Source organism: Mya arenaria, chromosome 3 (genome assembly GCF_026914265.1).
Source record: "Mya arenaria isolate MELC-2E11 chromosome 3, ASM2691426v1".
Taxonomy (NCBI): Eukaryota; Metazoa; Mollusca; class Bivalvia; order Myida; family Myidae; genus Mya; species Mya arenaria.
The window spans coordinates 73,784,898-73,810,595 of NC_069124.1; the positions used below are offsets into that span (position 1 = coordinate 73,784,898).

General features: G+C 35.9%; 4 protein-coding genes across 8 annotated transcripts in view; 2 read left to right on the forward strand and 2 right to left on the reverse strand.

Moving 5' to 3' along the window:
- The window catches only part of LOC128228661 (tumor necrosis factor alpha-induced protein 8-like), a 29,995-nt gene extending 25,411 nt beyond the window's left edge, over positions 1 to 4,584 (reverse strand). Inside the window, exon 1 of one of the 2 annotated variants that reach the window (XM_052940100.1) lies at positions 4,488 to 4,584. The gene's annotated coding sequence lies outside the window, so the exon portion shown is untranslated. Of the gene's footprint in view, positions 1 to 827; positions 987 to 4,487 lie in introns of those variants that run through there. The other variant, XM_052940099.1, reaches the window with a different exon arrangement.
- Positions 4,585 to 4,623: 39 nt separating this feature from the next.
- Positions 4,624 to 14,439, forward strand: LOC128228663 (snRNA-activating protein complex subunit 3-like). The gene is made up of 9 exons (XM_052940104.1): positions 4,624 to 4,806; positions 6,969 to 7,061; positions 7,248 to 7,347; positions 8,962 to 9,114; positions 9,366 to 9,506; positions 11,677 to 11,759; positions 12,134 to 12,298; positions 12,825 to 12,932; positions 13,521 to 14,439. Exons 1-9 carry the CDS (start codon positions 4,631 to 4,633, stop codon positions 13,666 to 13,668), a joined length of 1,167 nt encoding a protein of 388 aa, XP_052796064.1. The 5' UTR covers positions 4,624 to 4,630; the 3' UTR covers positions 13,669 to 14,439.
- On the reverse strand, positions 14,440 to 22,860 carry LOC128228665 (frataxin, mitochondrial-like). 2 transcript variants are annotated; one of them, XM_052940106.1, is made up of 5 exons: positions 22,662 to 22,860; positions 17,089 to 17,183; positions 16,640 to 16,757; positions 15,962 to 16,059; positions 14,440 to 14,767 (listed from the first exon to the last, which is right to left on the reverse strand). In XM_052940106.1, exons 1-5 carry the CDS (start codon positions 22,755 to 22,757, stop codon positions 14,623 to 14,625), a joined length of 552 nt encoding a protein of 183 aa, XP_052796066.1. In that variant the 5' UTR covers positions 22,758 to 22,860; the 3' UTR covers positions 14,440 to 14,622. The 2 variants fall into 2 exon arrangements, with proteins under 2 accessions (XP_052796066.1, XP_052796067.1); XM_052940107.1 differs by lacking the exon at positions 22,662 to 22,860 and adding an exon at positions 19,002 to 19,280.
- On the forward strand, positions 22,852 to 25,666 carry LOC128228666 (nucleotide triphosphate diphosphatase NUDT15-like). 3 transcript variants are annotated; one of them, XR_008259963.1, is made up of 4 exons: positions 22,852 to 23,032; positions 23,377 to 23,573; positions 24,221 to 24,446; positions 25,118 to 25,254. XR_008259963.1 is itself a non-coding variant. In XM_052940108.1 (3 exons), the coding sequence occupies exons 1-3, from the start codon at positions 22,875 to 22,877 to the stop codon at positions 25,641 to 25,643; spliced, it is 471 nt and encodes a 156-aa protein (XP_052796068.1). In that variant the 5' UTR covers positions 22,852 to 22,874; the 3' UTR covers positions 25,644 to 25,666. The 3 variants fall into 3 exon arrangements, 2 of the variants coding, with proteins under 2 accessions (XP_052796068.1, XP_052796069.1); XM_052940108.1 differs by lacking the exons at positions 23,377 to 23,573; positions 24,221 to 24,446 and adding an exon at positions 25,528 to 25,666 and having other exon boundaries at positions 25,118 to 25,314; XM_052940109.1 differs by lacking the exon at positions 25,118 to 25,254 and having other exon boundaries at positions 24,221 to 25,107.
- Positions 25,667 to 25,698: the final 32 nt, after the last annotated feature.

Below are 25,698 nucleotides of genomic sequence, written 5' to 3' on the forward strand. Positions count from 1 at the left end.
AGGAGTAGTCTTTAACTGTTGAATTAATGTTCAACATCTTGACAACAACAATGCCACCATGGCTGTCATGCATGACATACATGCCAGTGGAAAAAATTATTGAAAACAACAACAACACTGTTTACACAATCTTAACTGCAGTGAATGAAAGCTGCTCTCTCACAGATTGAACGTTACTTTTTTATTTTTTGTCTTGGAACGAGCCAATTTTGGCGAAAATTAGATCATCGATTTTTATATTTGAGTTCAAAAATTGATGTTTTATGGATTTAACAGTTTAAGCACAAAAAATCGGAAATATGAAAATCTGCAATCTGATCTTTTGTCAGCAATCTTTCATCATTGGTTTGTAGATATTCACGCAAAAATTTGCTCTTTCCAAGACAAACAATAAAAAAAGTTGTCAAAATGTTCGATCTGTGAGAGTGCAGCTTTAAGTGCAGTGAAATAAATCTTATTCCAAAGTCTGTTTCGATGAAGATTTATTTTAGCTTATATAAAAATGAAATGACAAGACATACTCACATGTATTCAGTTATTGCTTTAGTTTCGAGGGAGAAAACATGTTCATTTGAAAGGGGTATGCCTTATCAGTTCCCAAAAATGATATCAACCATTTTATACATCATTATTTAATTGTAAATCTTGCAAATATTTTTGTTATGTGTTTGCCAAGATTTGCTTCGATTGAATGCTTTATTTCCTTGTGGAACTTAGAACAAACAATAACTTATACTCACGGCTTTGAAACACTATCATAACAGAAACTCGCAGTTAAAAAAATCAAATACTTGACAATCTTTTAACATTTTTTTTTCAATTCTTACCGATGTTTTGATGTAGCCAAATTCTTTTAAACCACTTCTATTAAAATATACACAAATACACTGTTTCTACTTTACAAGCATTATTTATTATTAATTTCTGACAAACACACTATTTCCTGTCCCATAGTATGCTCTTGAGTCGATGTTTGCCAATTGCTTTACATAGGATTACAGGCTAAGTTAACATATTCACTCCACATGACGACTTTCAAAGGAGATTTAATACTCCAATCTTCAAAATCAATAGAATATCTACAATAATTAAAGGGCCTGTCAGTAGCCTTTCTTTGAGGATCAATGGTGAATAAAATCAACAAGGCTGTCTCCTATATGACTAAACTAACTAGTCATAATGAATACCATACTTAACTAAACTTGTCAAATGAGAAATTAAATGAAGATATCATTATATAATGAAGACACGTTTTTGGTCATTCTGGGTACAATTGCAATTTTTTTTACAAAACAGAAAAACAATATTCAAATGGAATTAATATGTAAAAGAATGATGATAATAGGTATGCATTATTTGTATGAAGCAAAGCTGTATTTGCTGAATGATTGTAAATAGAATATAAATATTATGTAATGTTATATGTAATACATCAGAGCATTATTTTTAAATGAAAAGTTTTTAAGATTATAACCTACATCTTTCTCTAAAGATTTGACTTTTTCATTAAGAATTGCATTTTTACTACTTGACAGACATTATTTTGGCAGCATGAATTGGTAACGTGTCTGCAGAAAATACATTATAATCTTATTCAGTTAAAACATATTGTGTAAAATCTTAATCTCGCTCCGCCCTTCTTTATCATTAAGATTTGACACAATATGTTCTAATCATTGCATATTCTTAAATAATAATATTGACAAAACAAATAAAATAATATTGCTTAACATATGCTCAAAAAAGTAAACATAATTAAAATACTTTTAGACTATAAGTGTATATGCTAATAATTCATTATTGAAGTATATAAACATTTTTTTAATGAAAAATACTGAAATAAATTGTTGTACAATAGCTCATATTAGAACTACATATAGCTGAAAACATCCACACAGTATTTCAGTATAACACTCACCACATACACTTGAAAAAACCGAAATTGAGCTTGTAGGAAACTCATGCCAAGTGTTTCCGGAGTAAAGAACATGTTTGCTTGTATATATTTGCTCACTAGTGATAATAGTAAGATAATATCAAATCAGTTCAAGTGCTTTTATATGCAACAGTCATAAAGTCACAAAACATAACAGGCTATCAACAACACCAGAACTTACCAATATGCTTCTTGATTTTCTTTATCAAAACATGCTTGTCAATCAAATGAATAAAGCATGAAAAAAATGTGCTCGAGTGAATAAATTCTTGCTTTGTCATCATATGACTGACATCATATGACCAGTAAAAATATGAGACATTTAAAAATCACATGGAATACTGCAGTTTAACAATGTCAGAAAATTTCAAAAGGTCTAAATAGCTTACATTTATATATTTTTTTATTAATTAACAATTACATACTAGTTTACAAACAAAGGCTTTTGTGTTCATGTATTACTGAAAGGTAATTAATGAAATAAAAATAGGGTTGCTATAATTATTAAATGCAATTATATAACAAGAGCCGTCAAAAGACAGCGCGCTCGACTACGCCGCTTTGACTTAGAATACAATAACGATGTAATATTACCAAGTTTGGTCTCTTTATGTCAAACCTAACTAAAATTATTTGATACATAAGGTGACTTTGATGCTGCCCTCCCACCAGCCCGCCTAAACAATGACGCAAGTCATTCAAATAACTTGATTTCCCATTATGTAAACATGGTTAAGAATATAGAAATACGCCTTTCAATGAAAAGGAAATTAAAAAAAAAATAAAAAAAATTCAAGGGCCATAATTTGTATTTAGGCTTAAAACGGAGTTATGTTTCTTGTTGTAAGATGGTCGTAAATAATTTTGAATTTTATTAAGTGCATTTAATGAACGGTATAAAAGTTTTTTATTAAAATCCCAACTTGCCCGTAACTTTTACTTGCCTAAAACTTTAACCTAAGTCAATCAGGGGCCATAACTTGTATTAAGGATATGGAGTTATGTAACCTCATTGGGTGATGGTCCTGAACAATTGTGTGAAGTATTAAGTCAATTGAATGAAGGGTATAGAAGTTATTAAACAATATCCCAACCTGCCCTAAAACTTTAACCTAAGTTCCATAGTCAATCAGGGGCCATAATTTGTATAAAAGACAATATGGAGTTATCTTACCTCATTATGTGATGGCTCTGAACATCTGTGTGAAGTATTAAGTCAATTGAATGAATGGTATTGGAGTTTTAAGTGAAAATCCCAACTTGCCCTAAAACTTTAACCTGTCCTAAAACTTTAACCTAAGTCAATCAGGGGCCATAACTTGTATTTAGGATAATATGGAGTTATGTAACCTCATTGTGTGATGGTCCTGAACAACTGTGTGAAGTATTAAGTCAATTGAACAAAGGATATAGAAGTTATTAATAAATATTCCAACTTGCCCTAAAACTTTAACCGGACGCCGACGCTGGGGCGAGTAGTATAGCCCACCTATTCTTCGAATAGTCGAGCTAAAAATAATTTTAAATTGGTTTATTTTTGTTGTGGACCAGATCGCTGTATTGAGAATTATTTCAGATTCTCTTGAAAACTTAACAAATTTCTTCAACAAGAAGCATGTTCAGGTGATAGTTCTGGTTGTTATTGTAAGTTTGGAGTGTTATCCGCATGTAGGCGGCAGGTTCATGTTGCATCTGTTCATTTGGTTGTTTTTATTCATATTGGCATCTTTTTTTTTGTACTCATCAGTTTTTGCCAATGGCGTAGTTGTTAAAGTTTAATCCATTTAGGCCTGTGTGATTTTTTGACATTATAAAACTGCAATTTTCAGTAACCATTTTATGCTTGAGTGTTGGTAGGAGTGACCCTTTGATAAATCTAAAGAAAAAATAAATACTTTTAGGTTAAATGTCACTTTATATTTTACTGGTTATATGACATCAAAGCAGGAGGTCATATGACACCAAAGCAGGAGCTCATTCCCTTCAAGTAAACTGTGTAAAAAGGACAACTTGGTGGACTTTGGTGAATCTTGAACCCATGACTGCTAAAACAATACTTAAACAGACCAGATGGTTAGTTCTGACAAACACTCACAATTCTCCACCCATAAATCTTTTAGACCGATCCAGACTCTCTTGCCTAATTATACTTCAGACACCAGTAGAGTAAACCTGAGAGAAAAAAGTGCCCGCTTTGGAGTTGAATCCATGACTGCCAGAACACTAGACCCTAACAACTGAGCTAACCGGGCAACTATAGCTGTTTCTTACCTTCCAGTACAGTAGTACGCCGTTGTTTGACTTTAAAAGTACAAATAAAAAGGATAAACAATTTTAAAAAAACAGAGATGAACTGCATCAATTGTCATATTTATATAATAAGGTAAAATATTGTTGATAACAATACCCAGCACATTAGAATATTAATATTACTTAAACCCAAAACTTGTGAAAAAAAAGTAATAACTTTGACGTTTGATACAGTATATATTCAATACTATACTGGTATGTTTCATGTTGATAACTAATAAACAGAATGAATGAAAGTTACCTTTCAGAGAAATAAATACAACTGTCAAAATGACTGTCCCTAGAAACTTCCTGTCTAACTTCTTTTCAAAGTTTGTCATGTGTGACGTCAACTCTCGTACATGTACATTTGTACAATTGGGCAGACGTTTTTACAAAATAAAAATGTCAAGACAGCGATTCGAAGCTTCGGAGTTGATCAATGTTAGAGATTTCCTGGCTCAGTGGAGCAATGACGTTTATATTCAGTGTGCCACAGATCCAACAAAAAGCACAGATTTACTTGCAGAAAAAATGAACATGAGTGAAGAAAATGTTAAAGAATTAGAGAGCGTCTGCAGGTATTTGTAATATATTTTCGCGAATGTCCAAAAAATGTAATACAATAAAAACTGCATATAACACAAATGCGGAAGTAACTTCTCGGTATTACACGCCTTGTTTCTCTATTTTAACAGATTATTTTCACAAGATGTATAGCTGGAAGGGAATTGGCACTGTTATTAGACATTAAGTAACACTAAGTAAATCTTATCAGTCCATAGTTTTTCCTCGGCATCTGCAGTATATTGTAGGCCCTGCGTGTCCGGCATGCCAAGAAATACCAGCCAATTTTTCCACTTTTCATTTCTAGACGAGAGTCAATTTCAGCCATACATTAACCCCTAATTGACTGAGAATCTGACCATGTGTATAATCATGTTATCATATCTAGGGAGTTGCTGTAGTTTGGGTCAAGATTTAGAAGAATGTATTTAATTTTGCCCAGAAAGACGTGAAGAAGTATCAAGTGTTAGACATAAATACTGAGTACTTAATTTAGTAAAACTTATTATTTACTTATTCTTAAACAAAAATGTGTTGTTTTGAATGAGTAACATTATTTTTTTAAACATATGACAGATGTTAATGAAAATGGTACGCTTAACCAACCGTTTTATTTGGAATGAAAATGTAACCTATATTACATTATATATGAATCTGGCCGTCTCATAGGTCGAACTATATTTAAGGCAATGCTTTACTAATCGTATGGATATTGATTTTGAAATGTCAGATTTATTGGGTTCGCATTTTTTAACAAAGACTCACACTCTTATTATTCATTTTTAAAGCTTTGTTGTTGTTTTTTCACTGTAAATAATATTGAGTTCCTAAGTATACGTATACACCATGGAAAATACAAACTAAATTTGAAAAAATACATCACATTGGCGAAACTGAATCTCCGAATCTAAAATTACTTCAATTTTATTCATATCATCATGAACACATTCTGAGACGTTTAAAATGCATTTTCGTATAACTGATTGTGATTTGTTTTTGCAATGTTTCAATCTAGAAAATTGCTAAGTTTTATGTTCATCTGGCATTGTCTTCATACCGTGACCGGCACAGTGGCTTGATGACAAAGGCTCATTAAAGTCACAACAAATAATTTCAACTGGCCAAAATTATATTTTATACATACTTGAACATGTATATCACAAAAATAATACATTGCCATAAACATAAAACAAGATTTGACAAAATTAAATAATACCCTATACTGTAACATGGAACAAGTGAAGAATGTTTGCCCGGCGAAAAGGTAAACAAAGTCCAATTCTCGTCGAAAATTATAACTTCTTCGTAAGCTACACACAAAATACCTGGCTCATAGATGCAGGTGCCCGTTATATACACGTTAAAACTGGTATTCTTGTCGAGAGAAACAGTATACGACAAAAATGCTTCAAAATGCGAATTATCACAAGCGCTAGCCAGACGTTGTTCTGTCAAAATGCTGTGGTACCCAGCTCCCCTTCATCAATTAGCGAAAGCGGCCGAAGGGCGGGAACCACCGGAACACTCAACGCTTTTCTGATGGTTCCCGTTCTTTGGCCGCTTTCGCTAATCGATTAAGGGAACCGGGTACTACGTCATTTTAAGTTTAAGTGTATAAGTTATGCCCTCTCTGCTATGAAGCTTAATGAGGTTATCTAACAGTGTGAAATTAAGCAGCCGACATGTGTGTTGCATTGTTTTAATAGAAATGGACAGAAACAGTGTCTCATAAAAATATAAGTGAGTTAAAAAAGTGTAAATAAAACACTTCTGGATGTTTCAGAAGGAAATTAAGGTGAAATGCTACCGCACCAAAGCGAAAAATGGCGATGATAAAATATCCCCTGGAATAAGTATCATATCGGCTGGAATTCTGAACAAAATCCCCTCGGGAGCCTTTTAAAAATATGACATGTATGCATGAGAGTTTTAGGACCTCAAAATAAAATCCTATGGAGGAAATTCTTAAGTCATACAGCCAATTTTAATAATAACTTCTTATCATGACTTACCAATGACACATCCAAATTAGATGGCTGACCCTTTAAAAAGTGATGGTCTCTTTAGTATTCATTCATCATTTCTTCTTTATTCCCAAATCTAGCTAATAAAAGTTTCTGTACAGTTATGAAGCCTTAGGGTTATGATGGTTTTATACTGATTACTTGTTTTTAAGTTTGGATCTGCTGAACAAGCCAGGAGTGGAAACCAAGACGAGATGGGACAGCTTGGAAAAAATACCACCCCAAGTTAACCTCTACTGCACATCGTAATGATTATCCTGTATTCGTCATCCCTACAGCAACTGAAATCTTAATTGAAACAAATTTTTATTTGAAAGATTTTCACATATTTTTGTTAAAACCTTTGTTTTCTCCTAAAATCTGAACTTTACCATTCAAATAATTTTGTGCGGTGTTTTTATGCAAAGATATTTTAACCTGATAAGATTTAGATTTCAGAAGAAAGAGCTGGACAAAAGAAAGCACAGTTTGTACTATGCCAGAGAGATGATGAGAAAATTTAAATACAAGAGGAATGATTTACACTCATTGGTAAACCATGAAGTCATGATTTTTAGCTCTACTGGCCAAAGGCCAGAAGAGCTTATGCAATGGTAATGTGTATGTAAGATGTGCGTTTGTGCGTCCATGCCTCTGTAAACAATCGCTTGTGAACACGATACAGTCTTTAGTTTTGATTGTATCTCAATGAAACTTGTACAGTTTTTGATATCCATTAGAACTCTGTTCCTTGCGAAAACCAGCCAGATCCACCCATGCATGCCTAGATTAAGGGCCTTGATAGCATTAAAAAAATGCTATTGTGTAAACAATTGCTTGTGAACAAGATACAGTCTTCAGTTTTGATTGTATTTTGCTGAAACTTGTACAGTATTTAGATATCCATTAAAGCTCGGTTCCTTTTGAAAACCAGATCCAGATCCGCCCATGCATGCCTAGATTATGGGTCTTGAAAGTATAAAAAAAATGCTATTTTTAGCCAATTCTATTTTTAGCCAAGTCTACATGAGCGAAGTCTATTTTTAGCCAAGTTCACATGTAAAGTCACAATTGCTTGTGAATGTTTGTTCAAATTATGCCCCTGGGGTCATTACTGGCCACGCCCCCAGGTTCACAGGTTTGGTATACTTAAATTGGGAAATGTTAAAAACCTTTTTGTCTGAAACAGCTATGCAGATCCTTGCTATTTTGAACAAGGCTTAATTTAGTGGTCCACTACCATGGTTGTTCAAATTATGCCCCTTGGGTCAAAACTAGCACTGCCCCAGGGGTCACAAGTTTCATAGGGACTTATTTAAGAAATATTTTCAAAATCTTCTTGTTTTAAACAAGGCCCATACCTTTGATATTTGTTGTGGAGCATCGTATGATGACTGTCTAGCAAAACATTTGAAATTATGCCCCTTGGGCAAAAGCTGGCCCCCACCCCTATTAACTTACTTTTTAATTTTTAAAGCTGCAGCAATGAAATTTTGACCATGTGTACAGTTTTGCAAACAAGCATCAATGTTGTCCTCCGATGTCCTTGACTTTGACCTTTTGACCAACTTTTTTATTTTTAAAGCTACAGAAATGAAATTTTGACCATGAGTACAGTTTTGAAAGCAAATATTTTTTACCCTCAGATTACCTTTACTTGGCACATATTAAAATAGTTCATGCAACTAATCTGCTTACAACACCTTCTGTCCTCAGATGTTGAACGTGCAGTGTTTTCAGCTAACCCAGACACAAAAAGTGAACTATATATTTGTTGCCTATTACTCTTACATACATGCTCTGGATTGAAAATGACCACAAGAGCCATGCCAGTAGAGCATAGGCCCTCTTGGGCTCCTTGTTTTCAATTGTATCTGTCTAAAACTCAGAATGCATGAACTATACCATGCATATTTCTAATCTGAATTTAAAATATTAATTCAATTTGATATTGAAAATGAACAGTTTATTATAGTTAAGTTAATTACATGTAATACAATATTTATTTTTAAACTTGTGTAAACTTAGGAATTCAATTTTCATTTTTAAACATTTAAGATTTTCTAAGAATACAAAATTTATTGAGTGTTTCCCTCTTCAAACCCAGTTGTTATTTAAGTGGTAGTATTGTTTATTTTTGTTATGACCTTTGTATCTGTATAAAAGGTTCACTACAACAACGCAATCACCAACATAGTAAAGACTGTGCCGGAGGACTGCAGAGTAATCTACCCTGACGTGATTCTCACTGTGAACATCCATCGAGGGGTTAAAACCTTCTTACAGGACAGAGATGAAGATCACCCCAAGACTGACCAGGTGAGCTGAACAATGTTATAAGCATTATTATTGTGCTAGATGAAGCATTTTCAAGGCTCCTTTTTCATTTCTTAGCGATAGTGCTTAAGAAATCAAATCTAAAAAGTTTGAGCCTGAAAGAAGCCAGAAAGACTCATAAGATCAAACTGGGAAAATTATAACCAATTCATTTGAGTCAACCTTGTAAATTATGATCTGGAATTAAAGAGAAAAATATTTATAATAAAATGCCTTATATTCTTGCCTTCAAGTTGTATCCATCTAATACCCTGCTGGTGCTGGGGCGTCAGAAGTTGACTGATCTCCGGGACGTTGTCCGCTGTGTGCATGACCTTGCTGTGGCGGGAGATGCCAGCGAGAACCCAGATGCCGATTGCCAAAATTATGCCAAGGTTAAGAGGGATTGCATTAAGATACAATAGTGAAATTAGCCTATTTTTGTGTAAAATATACTGCAAATGAGTTTCATTTGTCAGCCTGTTGCCAAGAGTTGCATTTGTCAGCCTGTTGCCAGAGTTTCATTTGTCAGCCTGTTGCCAGAGTTTCATTTGTCAGCCTGTTGCCAAGAGTTGCATTTGTCAGCCTGTTGCCAAGAGTTTCATTTGTCAGCCTGTTGCCAAGAGTTTCATTTGTCAGCCTGTTGCCAAGAGTTGCATTTGTCAGCCTGTTGCCAAGAGTTGCATTTGTCAGCCTGTTGCCAGAGTTGCATTTGTCAGCCTGTTGCCAAGAGTTTCATTTGTCAGCCTGTTGCCAAGAGTTTCATTTGTCAGCCTGTTGCCAAGAGTTGCATTTGTCAGCCTGTTGCCAAGAGTTGCATTTGTCAGCCTGTTGCCAGAGTTGCATTTGTCAGCCTGTTGCCAAGAGTTTCATTTGTCAGCCTGTTGCCAAGAGTTTCATTTGTCAGCCTGTTGCCAAGAGTTGCATTTGTCAGCCTGTTGCCAAGAGTTTCATTTGTCAGCCTGTTGCCAAGAGTTGCATTTGTCAGCCTGTTGCCAGAGTTTCATTTGTCAGCCTGTTGCCAAGAGTTTCATTTGTCAGCCTGTTGCCAGAGTTTCATTTGTCAGCCTGTTGCCAAGAGTTGCATTTGTCAGCCTGTTGCCAAGAGTTGCATTTGTCAGCCTGTTGCCAGAGTTTCATTTGTCAGCCTGTTGCCAAGAGTTGCATTTGTCAGCCTGTTGCCAAGAGTTTCATTTGTCAGCCTGTTGCCAAGAGTTTCATTTGTCAGCCTGTTGCCAAGAGTTTCATTTGTCAGCCTGTTGCCAAGAGTTGCATTTGTCAGCCTGTTGCCAGAGTTTCATTTGTCAGCCTGTTGCCAAGAGTTTCATTTGTCAGCCTGTTGCCAAGAGTTGCATTTGTCAGCCTGTTGCCAAGAGTTTCATTTGTCAGCCTGTTGCCAAGAGTTGCATTTGTCAGCCTGTTGCCAGAGTTTCATTTGTCAGCCTGTTGCCAAGAGTTTCATTTGTCAGCCTGTTGCCAAGAGTTGCATTTGTCAGCCTGTTGCCAGAGTTGCATTTGTCAGCCTGTTGCCAGAGTTTCATTTGTCAGCCTGTTGCCAAGAGTTTCATTTGTCAGCCTGTTGCCAAGAGTTGCATTTGTCAGCCTGTTGCCAGAGTTTCATTTGTCAGCCTGTTGCCAGAGTTTCATTTGTCAGCCTGTTGCCAAGAGTTTCATTTGTCAGCCTGTTGCCAAGAGTTGCATTTGTCAGCCTGTTGCCAGAGTTACATTTATCAGCCTATTGCCAGAGTTACATTTGTAAGCTGTTGCCAGAGTTACATTTGTAAGCTGTTGCCAGATTCTCATGGACTGTGATAGCATTACTGAACTGTCAAAAGTGCATTGCTACCTGTACTGTAACAAAAATAGTAATACTTGCATTATTTACTATGTATGTAATTAATTTGTTCTTTATGTATGAATGTATTTAACCTTAATTTTTTAACATGGATAATACAACAGTTTTTAAACAAACCATGAATGTTCATTTGATAGCAATAGTTATTTTGGCTGAGCCCAAGAACATGTTTTAGGGTATTATTAATGCTTTAATGCCAGCTGTCCGAGATATGAAACATCAGAGCTACAGATAACTTTTTTGCTTAAAGTGTACTTTACACCCTTATGCGATCTAGTAGAGTGTATGGTACACCCTTGTGCCATTCATTAATGTGTAATCGATTTCTAAAGTGTACTGTTACATTAAATTACAAAATTGAATGAATTATTTTATTTAATGAACTTTTATAATACATAATTATATAAGAACTTAACATAATTGAAATGTTGCTCGGCAAATTACAAGTCCTTTTTAATTTAAACATCTGATAGTGAATCAATTTTAATAAACCGGTTTAACATTTAGTCAAAACGGCTTGCTAGAACAGTAAAAAATACTCATAAGAACGTTATGCCCTATTTATTATTTTAAAACGTACCGGTACGAACAGCTGTTTGATTTTATGTCGTAATGGGCGATTTTTAAAGTGTATTTACGCCCATTTCGACCCTTATCTGTAGCTCTGAAACATATTTGAAAGCGCATCAAATACCATGAATGATTTTCAGGACATCTACAAGTCAGGGTTCTTTTTCATCAACAACACATTCTACAATGATTTGCGTGAGGATGATGCCAGGGACTACAGTCAGTAAGGCAGCAGTGTGTTTCACATGTAGCTCTTTGTGAAAATATTTCAGTTTGGCTCAAATACATGTTTAACTTATTTAATTAAGTCGTAGTTTCACAATTGAAACAATAAAATTGCAAGTAGTACAAACATACACAGGTTTTATGATTAAACCTGCATAATGATGTTTTCTGCGAAGCCTTGAACATTTAACATGATTAAACCAGATGACTAGAGATACTTAAATTTTAATTTACTTAAAATAAGACTAGCTTGATTACAGAAACGCTTCATGTTTTTGGAAATATACATGAATCCTTTTGAAAAGATTGGGAAGCAGAAGACTTAGTATCCTTTGATACAAATAAGCAATATCATGAACATGTACTGTCCAGGTTGATCCGTGACTGGGCAAGCGACCCAGACCGTCAAGTAGGGCCGTTTGAGACACAGAGGATGGAGGAGACGACCTTCCTTGATCTGACCTTGAGGCTCGGCCATCCCTATCTCTACCTACATCAGGGTGACTGTGAGCACCTCATGGTCATCAGTGATATCAAGTATGTTTTGTGTTTTAAAAGATATAAAAGTAACAGGTTTGAGCTTGTCTGTTCCCTATGAAAAATGTTCAGGTAATGTTGTGGTGGTGTTGTTGCATAAAGGCTCAGACTTAAGTTATTGGACATGTCATGCTACTTGTTTGAACAAAGGATGAGAGTTGATGTTGCCTTGCAGTGCTCTTTGATTTTCCTGAACTATAGTAATAATATTAAGAATGAGTCGCTTTTTGTTACATTTTCAAGCTGAGTAGCTTTTCTTTAATATAGTCATAGAATAAAGATTTTCAAGAATCAATTGATATTTCTTAGGATAAGCTTTATAACATACTAGTGTAAAAGATCCATAATAGGTTTGGGCATGAAAAACTGAAATAATAAACAAAAACTATCAAGTTGATTGTTGGAAAAGTTGTAAACCCTTACTTCATATTCAAATTAATTGCATGCAATTGAGCGTAGTAATGTTACAAACAAGATTACTTAATTAACCCTTTAACAAACCAATGCAATGCTTTATTGCTTGTAGGCTGCTGACCAAAGAGCATCCCCAGGATGTGCGTGACTACCCATATCTGATGAAGAAATATCAGCGAGTTAGAACAGCTTGCAGGGTCTGCACAAAACAGGCTGCAAGGTGAATTTCATTCTTAATTTAGAATGTGAAGTAATTTTAACATGTAATAATTTTATCTTTGACGAGTCTGTTGCCTGAAAAAATGTCAATGTGTTGTACTTTTGTAAAAAAACTTGTTGTTCATATCATCAGTAGCGGCAATGTTGTTGCTGTTGTCATCGTAACCTTAACTGAAAGTTTTTCGAATGAGTACAAGTTTTGGCATGTTGCCTTTAATATTTGGTGACTGGTGTCCCTTTATCAATTAAGAAAAACAGTTGATTGCCACTTACTCTGTTCTTGTTCACAATGTAAGGTACAATATCATAGCACCCTGGAAGTACAATGTTCCATGCACTAATAGTATACCATCATAGAAAAACCTGCACTCTCTTTTATAGTAGTAAGAAAGAAATATACATGTATAAATATATTTATAGTTATTAGTATATATTGTTATGTTACAGTGACAAAAAATATGAAGATGTGTATGTGTGTTGTCAATATTTTGAATATATCAAAATAGAGAAATTAAACCCAAATGCCAATATCGAGAAATTCAGTTAATTGTGTTTTCATGCATCATAAAATGATCTCTATTCCTTTCAGGTGGATCACATATGGGAGCGAGTTTACCCCAGAAAACCCTTGCTTCTTCTGTGATGTGTGCTTTAGGTCGCTACACTATGATTTAAACAATAAGAAAATTGGTGACTTTGAAGCTTACAGATTCTTTGATCACCAAGCTATTGTGTGATGAAAGCAGCTCAGATGAATGGCTTGATATATAAATACAGTGAAATGATGATGTTCTACTGTGCACGCCAAGTATACCTACACGCTCATTGACAGAAAATGGCAGAGCGAGTGTACCTACATGCTGATTAACAGAAAATGGCAGAGCGAGTGTACCTACATGCTGATTAACAGAAAATGGCAGAGCAAGTGTACCTACATGCTCATTAACAGAAAATGGCAGAGCAAGTGTACCTTCATGCTCATTGACAGAAAATGGCAGAGCAAGTGTACCTACATGCTCATTGACAGAAAATGGCAGAGTGAGTAGATCGGAGATGGGTCTACTTCTGCTATGCTTTAGTTTTGTCAAGAATGCTTCCAGTTTTTGAAGTGGATTAAAAACACAGTTATTATAGAATTTGTTTATTTGATCAATGATGTTTTCATGTATACATGTTTTTGCTTGTCCATTTTTCAAAGAAAATATGGCATTATTGTCCTGTTCATTAGTTCTAGATTTAGATGTTAACATGAAAACTTGATATCGATACACATATTCAATATAACAATACACACATGTAGACTTTAACTTAAAAAAATTTTGTGGCACCTTGATTGGACTGAAAAACACAAAAAGTGTTGGCGTTTGCTAGCTGTGCTCTAGGTCTATACATGTTTGTTAGCACATTTATAACTAGGCGCCACATGATCATTTGTCTTAATGTTTTGCCATTGGCAAGCGCTCATTTGTTAAATATTAATCAATGTACAAAATAAATGCAAATACTAATTGTTCTTCACTCTTTATTTTCTTGTATATATTTGTATACATACATTATCATAAATAGTATTATGTATACATGTTCAGTTCATGAATATCTTCACCTATAATAACTCTAGACACACTCACACACAGAGGTATTTTGAATATTGAAAAGTTTACCAGAATAGTTTTAATAAGCTTAAACATTTGCTATCTGTTCCCATATGAACATATTGTGAAATCCACAGTTTTTCCCATCACTTCTGTAATTTCCTCTGTTAAAAGATCGTGAAGAACTCTCCCATCATGCTTGTACACCCACATGCCATCGACGTAGTCGTAGCGCTTGGGTCCACTGTAATTAAAAGAAAAGATGTTAATACCACTAAACAAGGTAATGCATTGACTTGTACCAAATTGAAGAATGTCTCTTCTATATCAGAGCTATACTGTGCAATAACTATTGTTGGGATAAAATACACTGCTATTATTTAATACAATGCATGCTATTAACATGCAGATTAGTTATTGAATGTTGTCACAGACGATATGGTTCAAAACAGTTACTTGACCCAAAGCCCTCTTGCTTGATATTAAACACTGGAGTACAGTTGCTATCTCAATCGATTTATCCATTCCAAAAATTACCTGTATGTGAGTACAAAAATCTAATTGTTCGTTGTATTCATTGTTAAAAAAATACAGAAATACATGTATACAATATTGTTTAGTTTATAAATGTACCAATTCATTTTATTACGTAGAAAAATCCAGCTGGTAGATTCATACAGTTTAATGGGCAGAAACCAATCCAGTATTTCTCTCTAAAATGAGAGGCCATGAGCAGACAAGCCAATGCTCTTACAATTTGTGTGGTCTATTTATGTTCATTATTTTTTTATAAAATGAAGAAACATGATGGCCGAAAGGGCACTAGATCGCTCACCTGATAAAAAATAACTAGTCAACAAGTCTATTGGTATTAAAATGACCACTACATGAGGCTGCATACCAGATGTTAAGGTTCTTGGCCTTAATGTTTCAGATAAAAAGATTTTCGAAGATTTTACTAAATATAAGTATATAGAAAACCAAAGACCCCTGACAGTCATTTCTCTCGCCAAGGTCATAAGTTGGACCATTTTGGTAAAAGGCCACTACATGAGGCTACATACTAACTATCAAAGGTCTGGGCCGGGTGGTTACAGTTTTCCAAATTTAACTATATATGCAGAAAACGTTGGACCCCTAGAGTGTAGTCAGCTTTGATCCAAGAGATATTATTTGAACAATGTTTGTATAAAGCCACTACATGAGACCAGTCTCGTGTAATAATTGGCCCTCATGCTGATTGACCCCAGGGACAAAATTTGAATAATCTTGGTCAAGCACCACAACCTGAATACCAAATATCATGAGTCTGGCCTTTGGGGTTTAAGAGAAGAAGATGTTTAAAGGTTTTGAATATACTCGACGCCTGACGGCAGACATTGATCAAGCACAATAGCTCTTCATGCTAAGGTGAGCGAAAAAGTCATCTCTGAATTACCTTTTTGGTGATGAAAACCATATCTGTTTATTGGGAGATTGTTTGTTGATTACGTATGTTCCCCATTTAGGGTTGACCTTCACTGTCAAAACACCACTCTGAAACAAATGTATCAAAGTTACACATTGAAATTAATTATGTACAGTTAATGGGCAAACATAGTGTATGTGTACCTTAAATAAATATTAAATAACAATTCCATTAGAATAGCTTGCATGAAAAAAACGATACTGACTATTGTAACATATCTCATTACTTTACTGGCCTTAATTACTTATTAACAGGAATGGAAAACCTTAACAAGAAACGCCCATCAAAATTATGATTATTTTTTTAAATATTTAGTAATTGAACACAAACACATACAAAAATGTATTGTCCAAATTTAGTACAGCGCAGTCAACAAAGTTTGTGTAATAAATGCAATTCAATGGCCATAACTGAAAAGTGACCGAGCAAACATGGTTGGTAATCAAACCTCGTCAAGATATTCTGCCCATTCATATATTGTTTTAGTTTGGTGGAAATTGAGCTAAAGCTTTTTCAATTAGAGATTTAAAAGTTAAGGGGACGCTTCTGATGAATCAAAAATACATCTTATCTTATGATGGGTGTATAAAAATGATGATGAAGCAAATGTACATACATTTATAACAATTAGCCAATATGAATACATACACTGTATGAAACATCATATTCAGGGCCACAGTCAAATCTTTCTTGAATATCTTCAAACATCTCGGTGAGGGAGTCTAGAGTTTCATCAGCAATCTCTTCATACTTATTTGGAGTTAATCTATGGAAAAAATATCATTTTCACTACATATAATATAGTTCCACACATCTGAACACAGATTAGATATCGAGACATTATCTTCATGTACTGCATGTAAACAATTAAATGCAAAACAGACAATTGTTAAATCAGACAAGCAAAGGATTAAAAAATATTACCATCAAAATAAATTTGTATTCATTGCATATGAAAAATATAACCAGCAAGTCATGCCACAATCACTTTCTTGACTTTGTAAGTGTGAGGCATTTTAATAAATACAAAAAGTTTGCATAATAATGTCGTAATAATTACTAAAATTCATGATTTTATGTTTTGCTCATGTTCTTACTGTGTGCTGAAAAAGCGCTGGTTTGGGCACCCATCAAGATTGTAACTACTGGTCAAGCCAGCAGACAGTTCTGAGATACATGTATGGGCATGTCCCTGAAACAGTCACAGCTGATAAATAAAACATTTAAATGAATGAAATAAGTGTGAACCGAAATGACAGCTGATTTGTCATTGACAATGCATACCTTTGAGGCATACCTTTGAGGCAGTTTTAAGATTTTGACCATTCAAAGTGTGAGGATAGTAGTAGAGTTTTTAATTATATTCTGATGACGACTGATATTTGCAGATGAACATGTATCCTGTTAGCAGCAGGTAATAAGTAAGTTTGACATAAATTTTAATGACCAATATGAGTAGTGAACTTGACATTTGACTCTATAACCTTAAAATCAATAGAGGATTAAAGGTCCTCTACTGGTCACCCCCCCCCCCCCCCAACATTAATGTCGACTTTGAGGGCCATGGGTGCAAGCATTGTCAAGTTATCACATTGATAAGCTTTTTGCGTTCAAGTTCACTGAGACTGAGACCTTTGACCCATTGGCCCCTAAAATCAGTAGGGGTCATCTACTGGTCATGCTCAACCTCCAAGTCTAGTTTTAGGGTCATGGGTGCAGGCATTGTCGATTTATCACTCGGACAACCTTTCCGCATTTAAGGTCACTGTGACCTTGACCTTTGATCCAATGACCCCTAAAATCAAAAGGGGTCATCTTCTAGTCAGGCCCAGCCTCCATGTCAAGTTTGATGACCATAGGTACAGGCATTGTTGAGTTACCATTCGGAAAAGCTTTGACATCCTTTTCACTTTTCAATGTGACCTTCGACCTGATGACCCCTAAAATCAATAGGGGTCATCTACTGATCAGCCCGACCTTCATATCAAGTTTGATGACCATAGGCCTAGGAACTGTCAAGTTATCACTTGGACAAGCTTCGGTCTACTGTGACCTTGACCCGATGACCCCTAAAATTAATAGGGGTCATCTACTGGTCAGACCCAACCTCCAAGTCAAGTTTGAGGGAAATGGGTGCAGGCATTGTCAATTTTTCACTCTTGACAACCTTTTCGCATTCAAGGTTTGATGACATTAGTGAGTTTAAGTGAGTTATTACTTGGACAAGCTTTTGACTACCTTTCCTTGTTAAACCTTGACTGGCCGACCAACATCTGCAAAGCAATATACCCCCTCTTCTTTGAAGTGTATAGGCTATAATGTAATGATCTGAGATGATTTCTTTTTGCATTCATTGTATTATGACTGATTAAAATTGTTTTTATGTGACATTTAAGTTAACATATGAAAACTATTTTTTTTTAAATATTAATACTGCCAGATAGGTGAAATATTATGAAAAAAAATTATGAACCAAATAAAAACTGTTAAGAAAATTCCTATGACATCTTATAATACATATTATAATATCGAATTGATAAGCAGAAAAAGGGAACAAAATGAAATGGAAAGGCATGCTGTTAACGGTTCATTCTGTCCGATAACAGATGAACATCTATAAAGATAATTTATCTGATATCAAACTATATTCCAAAATGGTATGTATCAAGATCTGCCATTGATATCATGTCATGTTCACATTATTTTGTCATGCCAAGTGACTGAACACCCCTTTCCAATTTCAAATCCTCCCAAACCCAGCCTGTATCCTCTTCAACCAAACCAAAATTAAAATTACAATAATACCACCCCACACCACACCCTCTAATATTTGTATTGCCACATTTTCCTACAATATCCCCTTTGCCACTTCCACTACATTCACTTCCCATTAACCATCATTCCATAAATAGATGCTAACATATATTACCACCCTCCTACAACACTTCATCTCATTTCAAGCAGCGACTCCTTTACCACTCCCAGCAATCCCATTGCCACCCTTTCTTACCATTCTATATTTGATACTCCCTCCTCCATCATATATGTACCTCTCGCACCACACTCCATCCTTATTGCCATCCTCTTATATCAAATCACATTTAAAACTCAAATCCAACCAATTTGCCACTCCTTCCCATGAATTACGGACATTACGGACCATGGACATTACAGACCAGATTTGGGGACATAACGGACCATATTTCGGGACATTACGGACCATCTTGAGAAACTTAACAGACTATGATCTATAATGTTATTAACATTTTTTTAATCTATTCACCCAATCCTCTTCATTCTTTAATAAATACTTGTATATGAGAGCTCATTTTGATATGACACCTGCCAAAACTAGAGCTGTCACAGGAGTGACGAATACCCCCCAATGCCGCCTGGACACAGGAATGGCAAACCATTCCTTTGAAAAGAGGCCATAACTCCAAGGTTACTGCACACTGCATCTTCTTTTATCATGCATGTATTGTTTTATTTAAATCTGTTGAGTTACACTGCTGACAAGTGAAAAACTAGCCTTTCATGAGTTATCATCTGGAAACCGTTTTTTTTTTAGCAACAGTGACCTTGACCTTGGCCCCACCAGCCCCAATATCGAACTTGACCTGTATCTTCTGATTTTACACCTGTGTACCAAAAATTGTTCAAATCTGTCAAGCCTTTCATGAGTTATCGTCCGGAAACCGTTTTTCTATTTTTAGTAACAGTGACCTTGACCTTGGCCCCACCAGCCCCAAAATCGAACTTGACCTGTATCTTCTGATGTTTCACCTGTGTACCAAAAATTAATCAAATCTGTCAAGCCTTTCATGATTTATCGTCCAGAAACCGTTTTTATATTTTTAGTAACAGTGACCTTGACTGTGGCCCCACCAGCCCCAATATCGAACTTGACCTGTATCTTCTGATGTTACACCTGTGTACCAAAAATTGTTCAAATCTGTCAAGCCTTTCATGAGTTATCGTCCGGAAACCGTTTTTCTATTTTTAGTAACAATGACCTTGACCTTGGCCCCACCAGCCCCAATATCGAACTTGACCTTTATCTTCTGATGTTACACCTGTGTACCAAAAATTGTTCGAATCTGTCTAGCCTTTCATGAGTTATCGCCCGGAAACTGTTTTTCTATTTTTAGTAACAGTGACCTTGACCTTGGCCTTACCAGCCCCAATATCGAACTTGACCTGTATCTTCTGATGTTACACATGTGAACCAAAAATTGTTCAAATCTGTCAAGCCTTTCATGAGTTATCGTCCGGAAACCGTTTTTTTATTTTTAGTATCAGTGACCTTGACCTTGGCCCCACCAGCCCCAAAATCGAACTTGACCTGTATCTTCTGATGTTACACCTGTGTACCAAAAATTAATCAAATCTGTCAAGCCTTTCATGATTTATCGTCCAGAAACCGTTTTTATATTTTTAGTAACAGTGACCTTGACTTTGGCCCCACCAGCCCCAATATCGAACTTGATCTGTATCTTCTGATGTTACACCTGTGTACCAAAAATTGTTCAAATCTGTCAAGCCTTTCATGAGTTATCGTCCGGAAACCGTTTTTCTATTTTTAGTAACAGTGACCTTGACCTTGGCCCCACCAGCCCCAATATCGAATGTGACCTATATCTTCTGATGTTACACCTGTGTACCAAACTGTATCTTCTGATGTTACACCTGTGTACCAAAAATTGTTCAAATCTGTCTAGCCTTTCATGAGTTATCGTCCGGAAACCATTTTTCTATTTTTAGTAACAGTGACCTTGACCTTGGACCCACCAGCCCCAATATCGAACTTGACCTGTATCTTCTGATGTTACACCTGTGAACCAAAAATTGTTCAAATCTGTCAAACCTTTCATGAGTTATCGTCCGGAAACCGTTTTTCTATTTTTAGTAACAATGACTTTGACCTTGGCCCCACCAGCCCCAATATCGAACTTGACCTTTATATTCTGATGTTACACCTGTGTACCAAAAATTGTTCAAATCTGTCCAGCCTTTCATGAGTTATCGCCCGGAAACCGTTTTTCTATTTTTAGTAACAGTGACCTTGACCTTGGCCTTACCAGCCCCAATATCGAACTTGACCTGTATCTTCTGATGTTACACATGTGAACCAAAAATTGTTCAAATCTGTCAAGCCTTTCATAAGTTATCGTCCGGAAACCGTTTTTCTATTTTTAGTAACAGTGACCTTGACCTTGGCCCCACCAGCCCCAATATCGAACTTGACCTGTATCTTCTGATGTTACACCTGTGTACCAAAAATTGTTCAAATCTGTCAAGCCTTTCATGAGTTATCGTCCGGAAACCATTTTTCTATTTTTAGTAACAGTGACCTTGACCTTGGCCCCACCAGCCCCAATATCGAACTTGACCTGTATCTTCTGATGTTACACCTGTGTACCAAAAAGTTTTCAAATCTGTCTAGCCTTTCATGAGTTATCGTCCGGAAACCATGAAAACCGACAGACCGCCCGACCGACCGACAGACCGACTGACAGACCAACCGACCGACCGACCGACCGACAAGCTCACTCCTATATACCCCCCCAAACTTCGTTTGTGGGGGTATAATTAATGTCTTCCAACTAACTGAAAAATTCCCGTGAAATTCAAATTTAATAATAATATAGATCATTGGTTACTGTGACCATTGTAAATTCCTGTGAAATTCCATTAGGGGTTAAAGACCAGTGTACATCCACAGTAAATAAGTCTGAAGTAAATTTATTTTTAATAAAATAATATGTAAAATAATTATGTCCAAGATGAACAAAATTTGAAAGATCGTCAATAAAAGTATAGTTCATGGTCCATAATGTCCCGAAATATGGTGCATTATAAAGTTTAAACAAACTGAGTTCAATTATAAATAATTGTCCGCAAATATGGTATGTTATAAAGTTAAAACAAACTGTGAGTAAAATTATATATCATGGTCTGTAATGTCCCAAAATATGGTCCATAATGTCCCCAAATCTGGTCCGTTATGTCTGGTCCGTAATGTCCATGGTCTGTCATGTCCGTGACCCCTTCCCACTGCACTAATTCCAATTGTGATGGACCATTGTCATAACACATCCCTATTTTAATCATATTACATCACATGGACCACTCCCCCTGCCCCAGCCATACCACTTCCATTGCCACCATCTCCCACCACATCCTTCTTTGCCACTTACTCCCACAACCCAATCTGAGTTCTTACATTTCTCACCATATCTTCTTTAATCATCCCTCCCACCAGACATGTTGCACTCCCCCATTATACTTGCTCCTATTTCCATAATCAAGAACCATATCCAATTTGCCAGATCTATCTCACCACACCCAATCCTCTTTTCAACCTCTCACACAACACTACACCCTCTCCTACTAGTCAGAATGACTACCTCTCCTACACCCACATTGCCATCCTCTCTCACTGCATCCCCTTGGTAACTTACACCATACCCTTTCCTACTTCAACCCTATTCCACCACAAATCGACTTCTCCCACCACTTGCCGCCTTCTTCCACAACATACCCTGTGCCACTCACTGTGATTCTACTTTCATTTTCGATTTAATAACTTTCGTAGAGTGATGACCTTTGTTATGAAATATATGCCACATTTCATGGGGAAACCAGGGTGTTCAATTTAGATTTCTACCTTCTGTTTTTGTTTGACGTGTTTTAAATGCGAAAAACATCGTAGATTCGTGGTTTTCAATAGCCGACGCAGAACAGTTCTTCCACAGATGTTCATTTTTGTTGATTCAATGAAATAAATAGAATGTGAATTCTCATTGGCTAATACATTTCCTACAGCAGTATTAACCAATCATCTTCTAGATTTGTCGTCAAAACTTTACGGATCTAAAAGATGTCTGCGCCCTTTGATAAACAAAAACGTCCAAAAGTTGGAATAGGCGTTTTAGTCACAAGTACAGATCACACAGGCTGCGTTTTGGTCGGAAAAAGGAAAGGAAATGTTGCAGGCGAAGGAATGTTTGCGCTTCCAGTAGGTCATCTCGAATTCGGGTAGATCATTATGTTGTTTTTTCGCTAAATTACTATTTCCCGTACATCTACATCGTCCCGTACCGCGAACGTACTGGTACATAAATGTACAAACAGCAGTAACAAATAGGTCTCTTCAACAAACGCTATCAATAAAAAATCTACCATGGTTATAGAATAATAAACGACGATGTTTTTGACAGTGAATAGAATCTGCTAATTATCAGATTCCTATTGACGATAGATACTTATGACTGAACAGATATTTCGATGCACTTGCATGTGTACCATCACGGCGTCAGTGATTACATATCTCAGTCAGCTCAAGATAACTTTGTTATTTCGTTTGTTTCGCGGGAACCCAGGGAGACGTGGGAGGAGTGTGCGGAGCGGGAACTGCTTGAAGAAACTGGACTCGTTCTGACCGGCATCAGGTTTGTGACTGCCGTCAACGCTGTTGAGAAGGATACGGATTACCACTACATCACGTTGTTTATGGCGGGCCAGGTCGATCTAGCTCAAAGGAGGGAGCCGGTCAACTTGGAGCCAGAAAAATGCGACGGTAATTTGGTCTAGTACAGGGTTTCATTTAGGCCTCCTTTGTGACCCCATATTATTTTGGTATCAGTTGAAAAGGTTTGTGTTATAATGAAAGAATATCATTAGTGTAAATATATTAACAAATACGCATTTGTAGCCTTGATATTTTGTAAAATAGATTATTTGATATACCGGATTTCAGTTAAAATAGTGGACAAAACAAACTGCAATAAAATATTACATAAACTAACGATATAATTGCTCAGCAAGTAATACCCTCTCAGATGGTACCAATACTATATAATGGACATCCGCATTTAGAGCTCGATGAAATTACGCGCACGTTCTCATATTGGGGTACTGGCCTCAAAGTAAAATACTACATGATATGATAAAGAAACAAGGTGTTATAATCGGTTTATAATTGGTTGCCGTACAGCCAGTCCCTGAAAACAGTGGATTGGTTCAAAGCGTTTTCCGAATAGCTTTCCTCTATACCAAGTCTGTTATTAAACTGAAATCATTGGAACTACGCTCTTACACAATGGCAATTTAAGACTAATATTAAAAGATGCAACGCGAGGACCTGTTGATACAAGTGACACGAATTATTAATATACTCTTATATGTGCTTTATTTATGTCCATCTTTGTTGTATTTTATTTTTAGGTTGGGAATGGACTCCTTGGAACAGCCTCCCTGACGGTTCTCAGCTCTTCTGTCCTCTTAGGATCTTCAGAAAGATGGGTGTGAACCCGTTTGACGGTGACTGATAAAATTTGCACTAAAGTTTTAGACGCTTGGAAAGAGCTGCGCATTGCAACGAAGCCCCTGCTGAAATATTTGATTGTCAGGGCATGGTACATGCTGTGGTGTAGAAGTATAGAAACGAACAGTACGTTGGTGGAGTATTAGCACGATTGAAGTAAACTAATAAAATGAACAAACGTTTTATCATCAAATGATGATTTGTGTACGTATTAAGACTCGGACATAACGTTTCAAATATTCTGTGCATATATGTGAAAACATTTACTTTAGATTTGATCGATTTACAAATAAAGATGCCGTATGTGCTTCTGTTGTTATTTCTCGTCTACAATTATACATACATTGAAGGTTGGACAGCGAAAATAAACATTACAGTGTGTAATTTGGCTAGAGAACTTCACTTATATTTGTATACCTGTTAGCTGAAGAGAGACGCATATCGAAAGTCAAACAAGCTGTAATTTTGAGAAATACTTGTAAGAAATGAATTAATTACTGAATTGAAAAACAATGTACTGAGATAAGGGGTCTGATTTTAGTTCAAACATGCAAAAAACATTTTCCTCAAATTATTCACGTAAACTTCTAAACTGCAATCAACAGTATAAATGTTTTGGTTGACCTTAAGGGGGCTTCATACAAACAAATCGAAAGTGAAATCCATAGTGATCGAAGGTATGTGTGACTCGGTTATTGGAAAGGACAATGTTTACGAAATTGAGAGCTACGTAAATAAATAACTAATACATTACGAGCGTTTGACCAAGATTCATTTTAAGCTCTTTTTTCTTACAGCAAGACATGGGAAGAGTGCACTATTCGGGAAACCAAAGAAGAGACGGGACTTCAGCTGAAGAACGTCCAATTCTACCACGTGTGTAACGGCCTTGATCTAGATCATGATTACCACTACCTTGAGCTTTATATGATAGGGGAAGTGGACGAAACCTTTCAGCGGGAACCAGTCAATATGGAACCAGACAAATGCGAAGGTGTTTTGTATTTTTAAACGTCGCAAAATTTCGTACTCTTCACCTCTCAATATATTTTAACGACGCGTTGGAAATACTCGCATGCATTTTTGTGTTGAATCATTTTGTAACGACCAGCAAACAGTATTGCACCAACACGTGTTTATGTCCAGATCCCAAATTCCAGCTAAACATATTATTAGAACTAAACCCATGCCCATTTTGTTATTTTAGGCTGGTACTGGATGGAATGGCGAGAACTAAAAGCCAAGCCGGAACAGTTATTTTTTCCACTAAGACTGCTTCTTGATCAGGGTATGAACCCTTTGATAAAGATGGGATTAAACTGATTAATAATGATTCATTTAAGATATGTGTAATGTGCTGATATTTTGACTGCGACCG

Coding starts and splice junctions, on each gene's coding strand:
- LOC128228666 (XM_052940108.1), top strand. CDS start 22,875: ATGTCTGCGCCCTTTGATAAACAAAAACGTCCAAAAGTTGGAATAGGC. Junction 23,033..25,117: donor GTAGGTCATCTCGAATTCGG/GTAGATCATTAT, acceptor TTTTTCTTACAG/CAAGACATGGGAAGAGTGCA. Junction 25,315..25,527: donor GGAACCAGACAAATGCGAAG/GTGTTTTGTATT, acceptor TTGTTATTTTAG/GCTGGTACTGGATGGAATGG.
- LOC128228665 (XM_052940106.1), bottom strand. CDS start 22,757: ATGAACATCTGTGGAAGAACTGTTCTGCGTCGGCTATTGAAAACCACG. Junction 16,758..17,088: donor CAGCGCTTTTTCAGCACACA/GTAAGAACATGA, acceptor TTTTTTCCATAG/ATTAACTCCAAATAAGTATG. Junction 16,060..16,639: donor AATATGATGTTTCATACAGT/GTATGTATTCAT, acceptor CATTTGTTTCAG/AGTGGTGTTTTGACAGTGAA.
- LOC128228663 (XM_052940104.1), top strand. CDS start 4,631: ATGTCAAGACAGCGATTCGAAGCTTCGGAGTTGATCAATGTTAGAGAT. Junction 9,507..11,676: donor ATTGCCAAAATTATGCCAAG/GTTAAGAGGGAT, acceptor AATGATTTTCAG/GACATCTACAAGTCAGGGTT. Junction 11,760..12,133: donor GATGCCAGGGACTACAGTCA/GTAAGGCAGCAG, acceptor TGTACTGTCCAG/GTTGATCCGTGACTGGGCAA.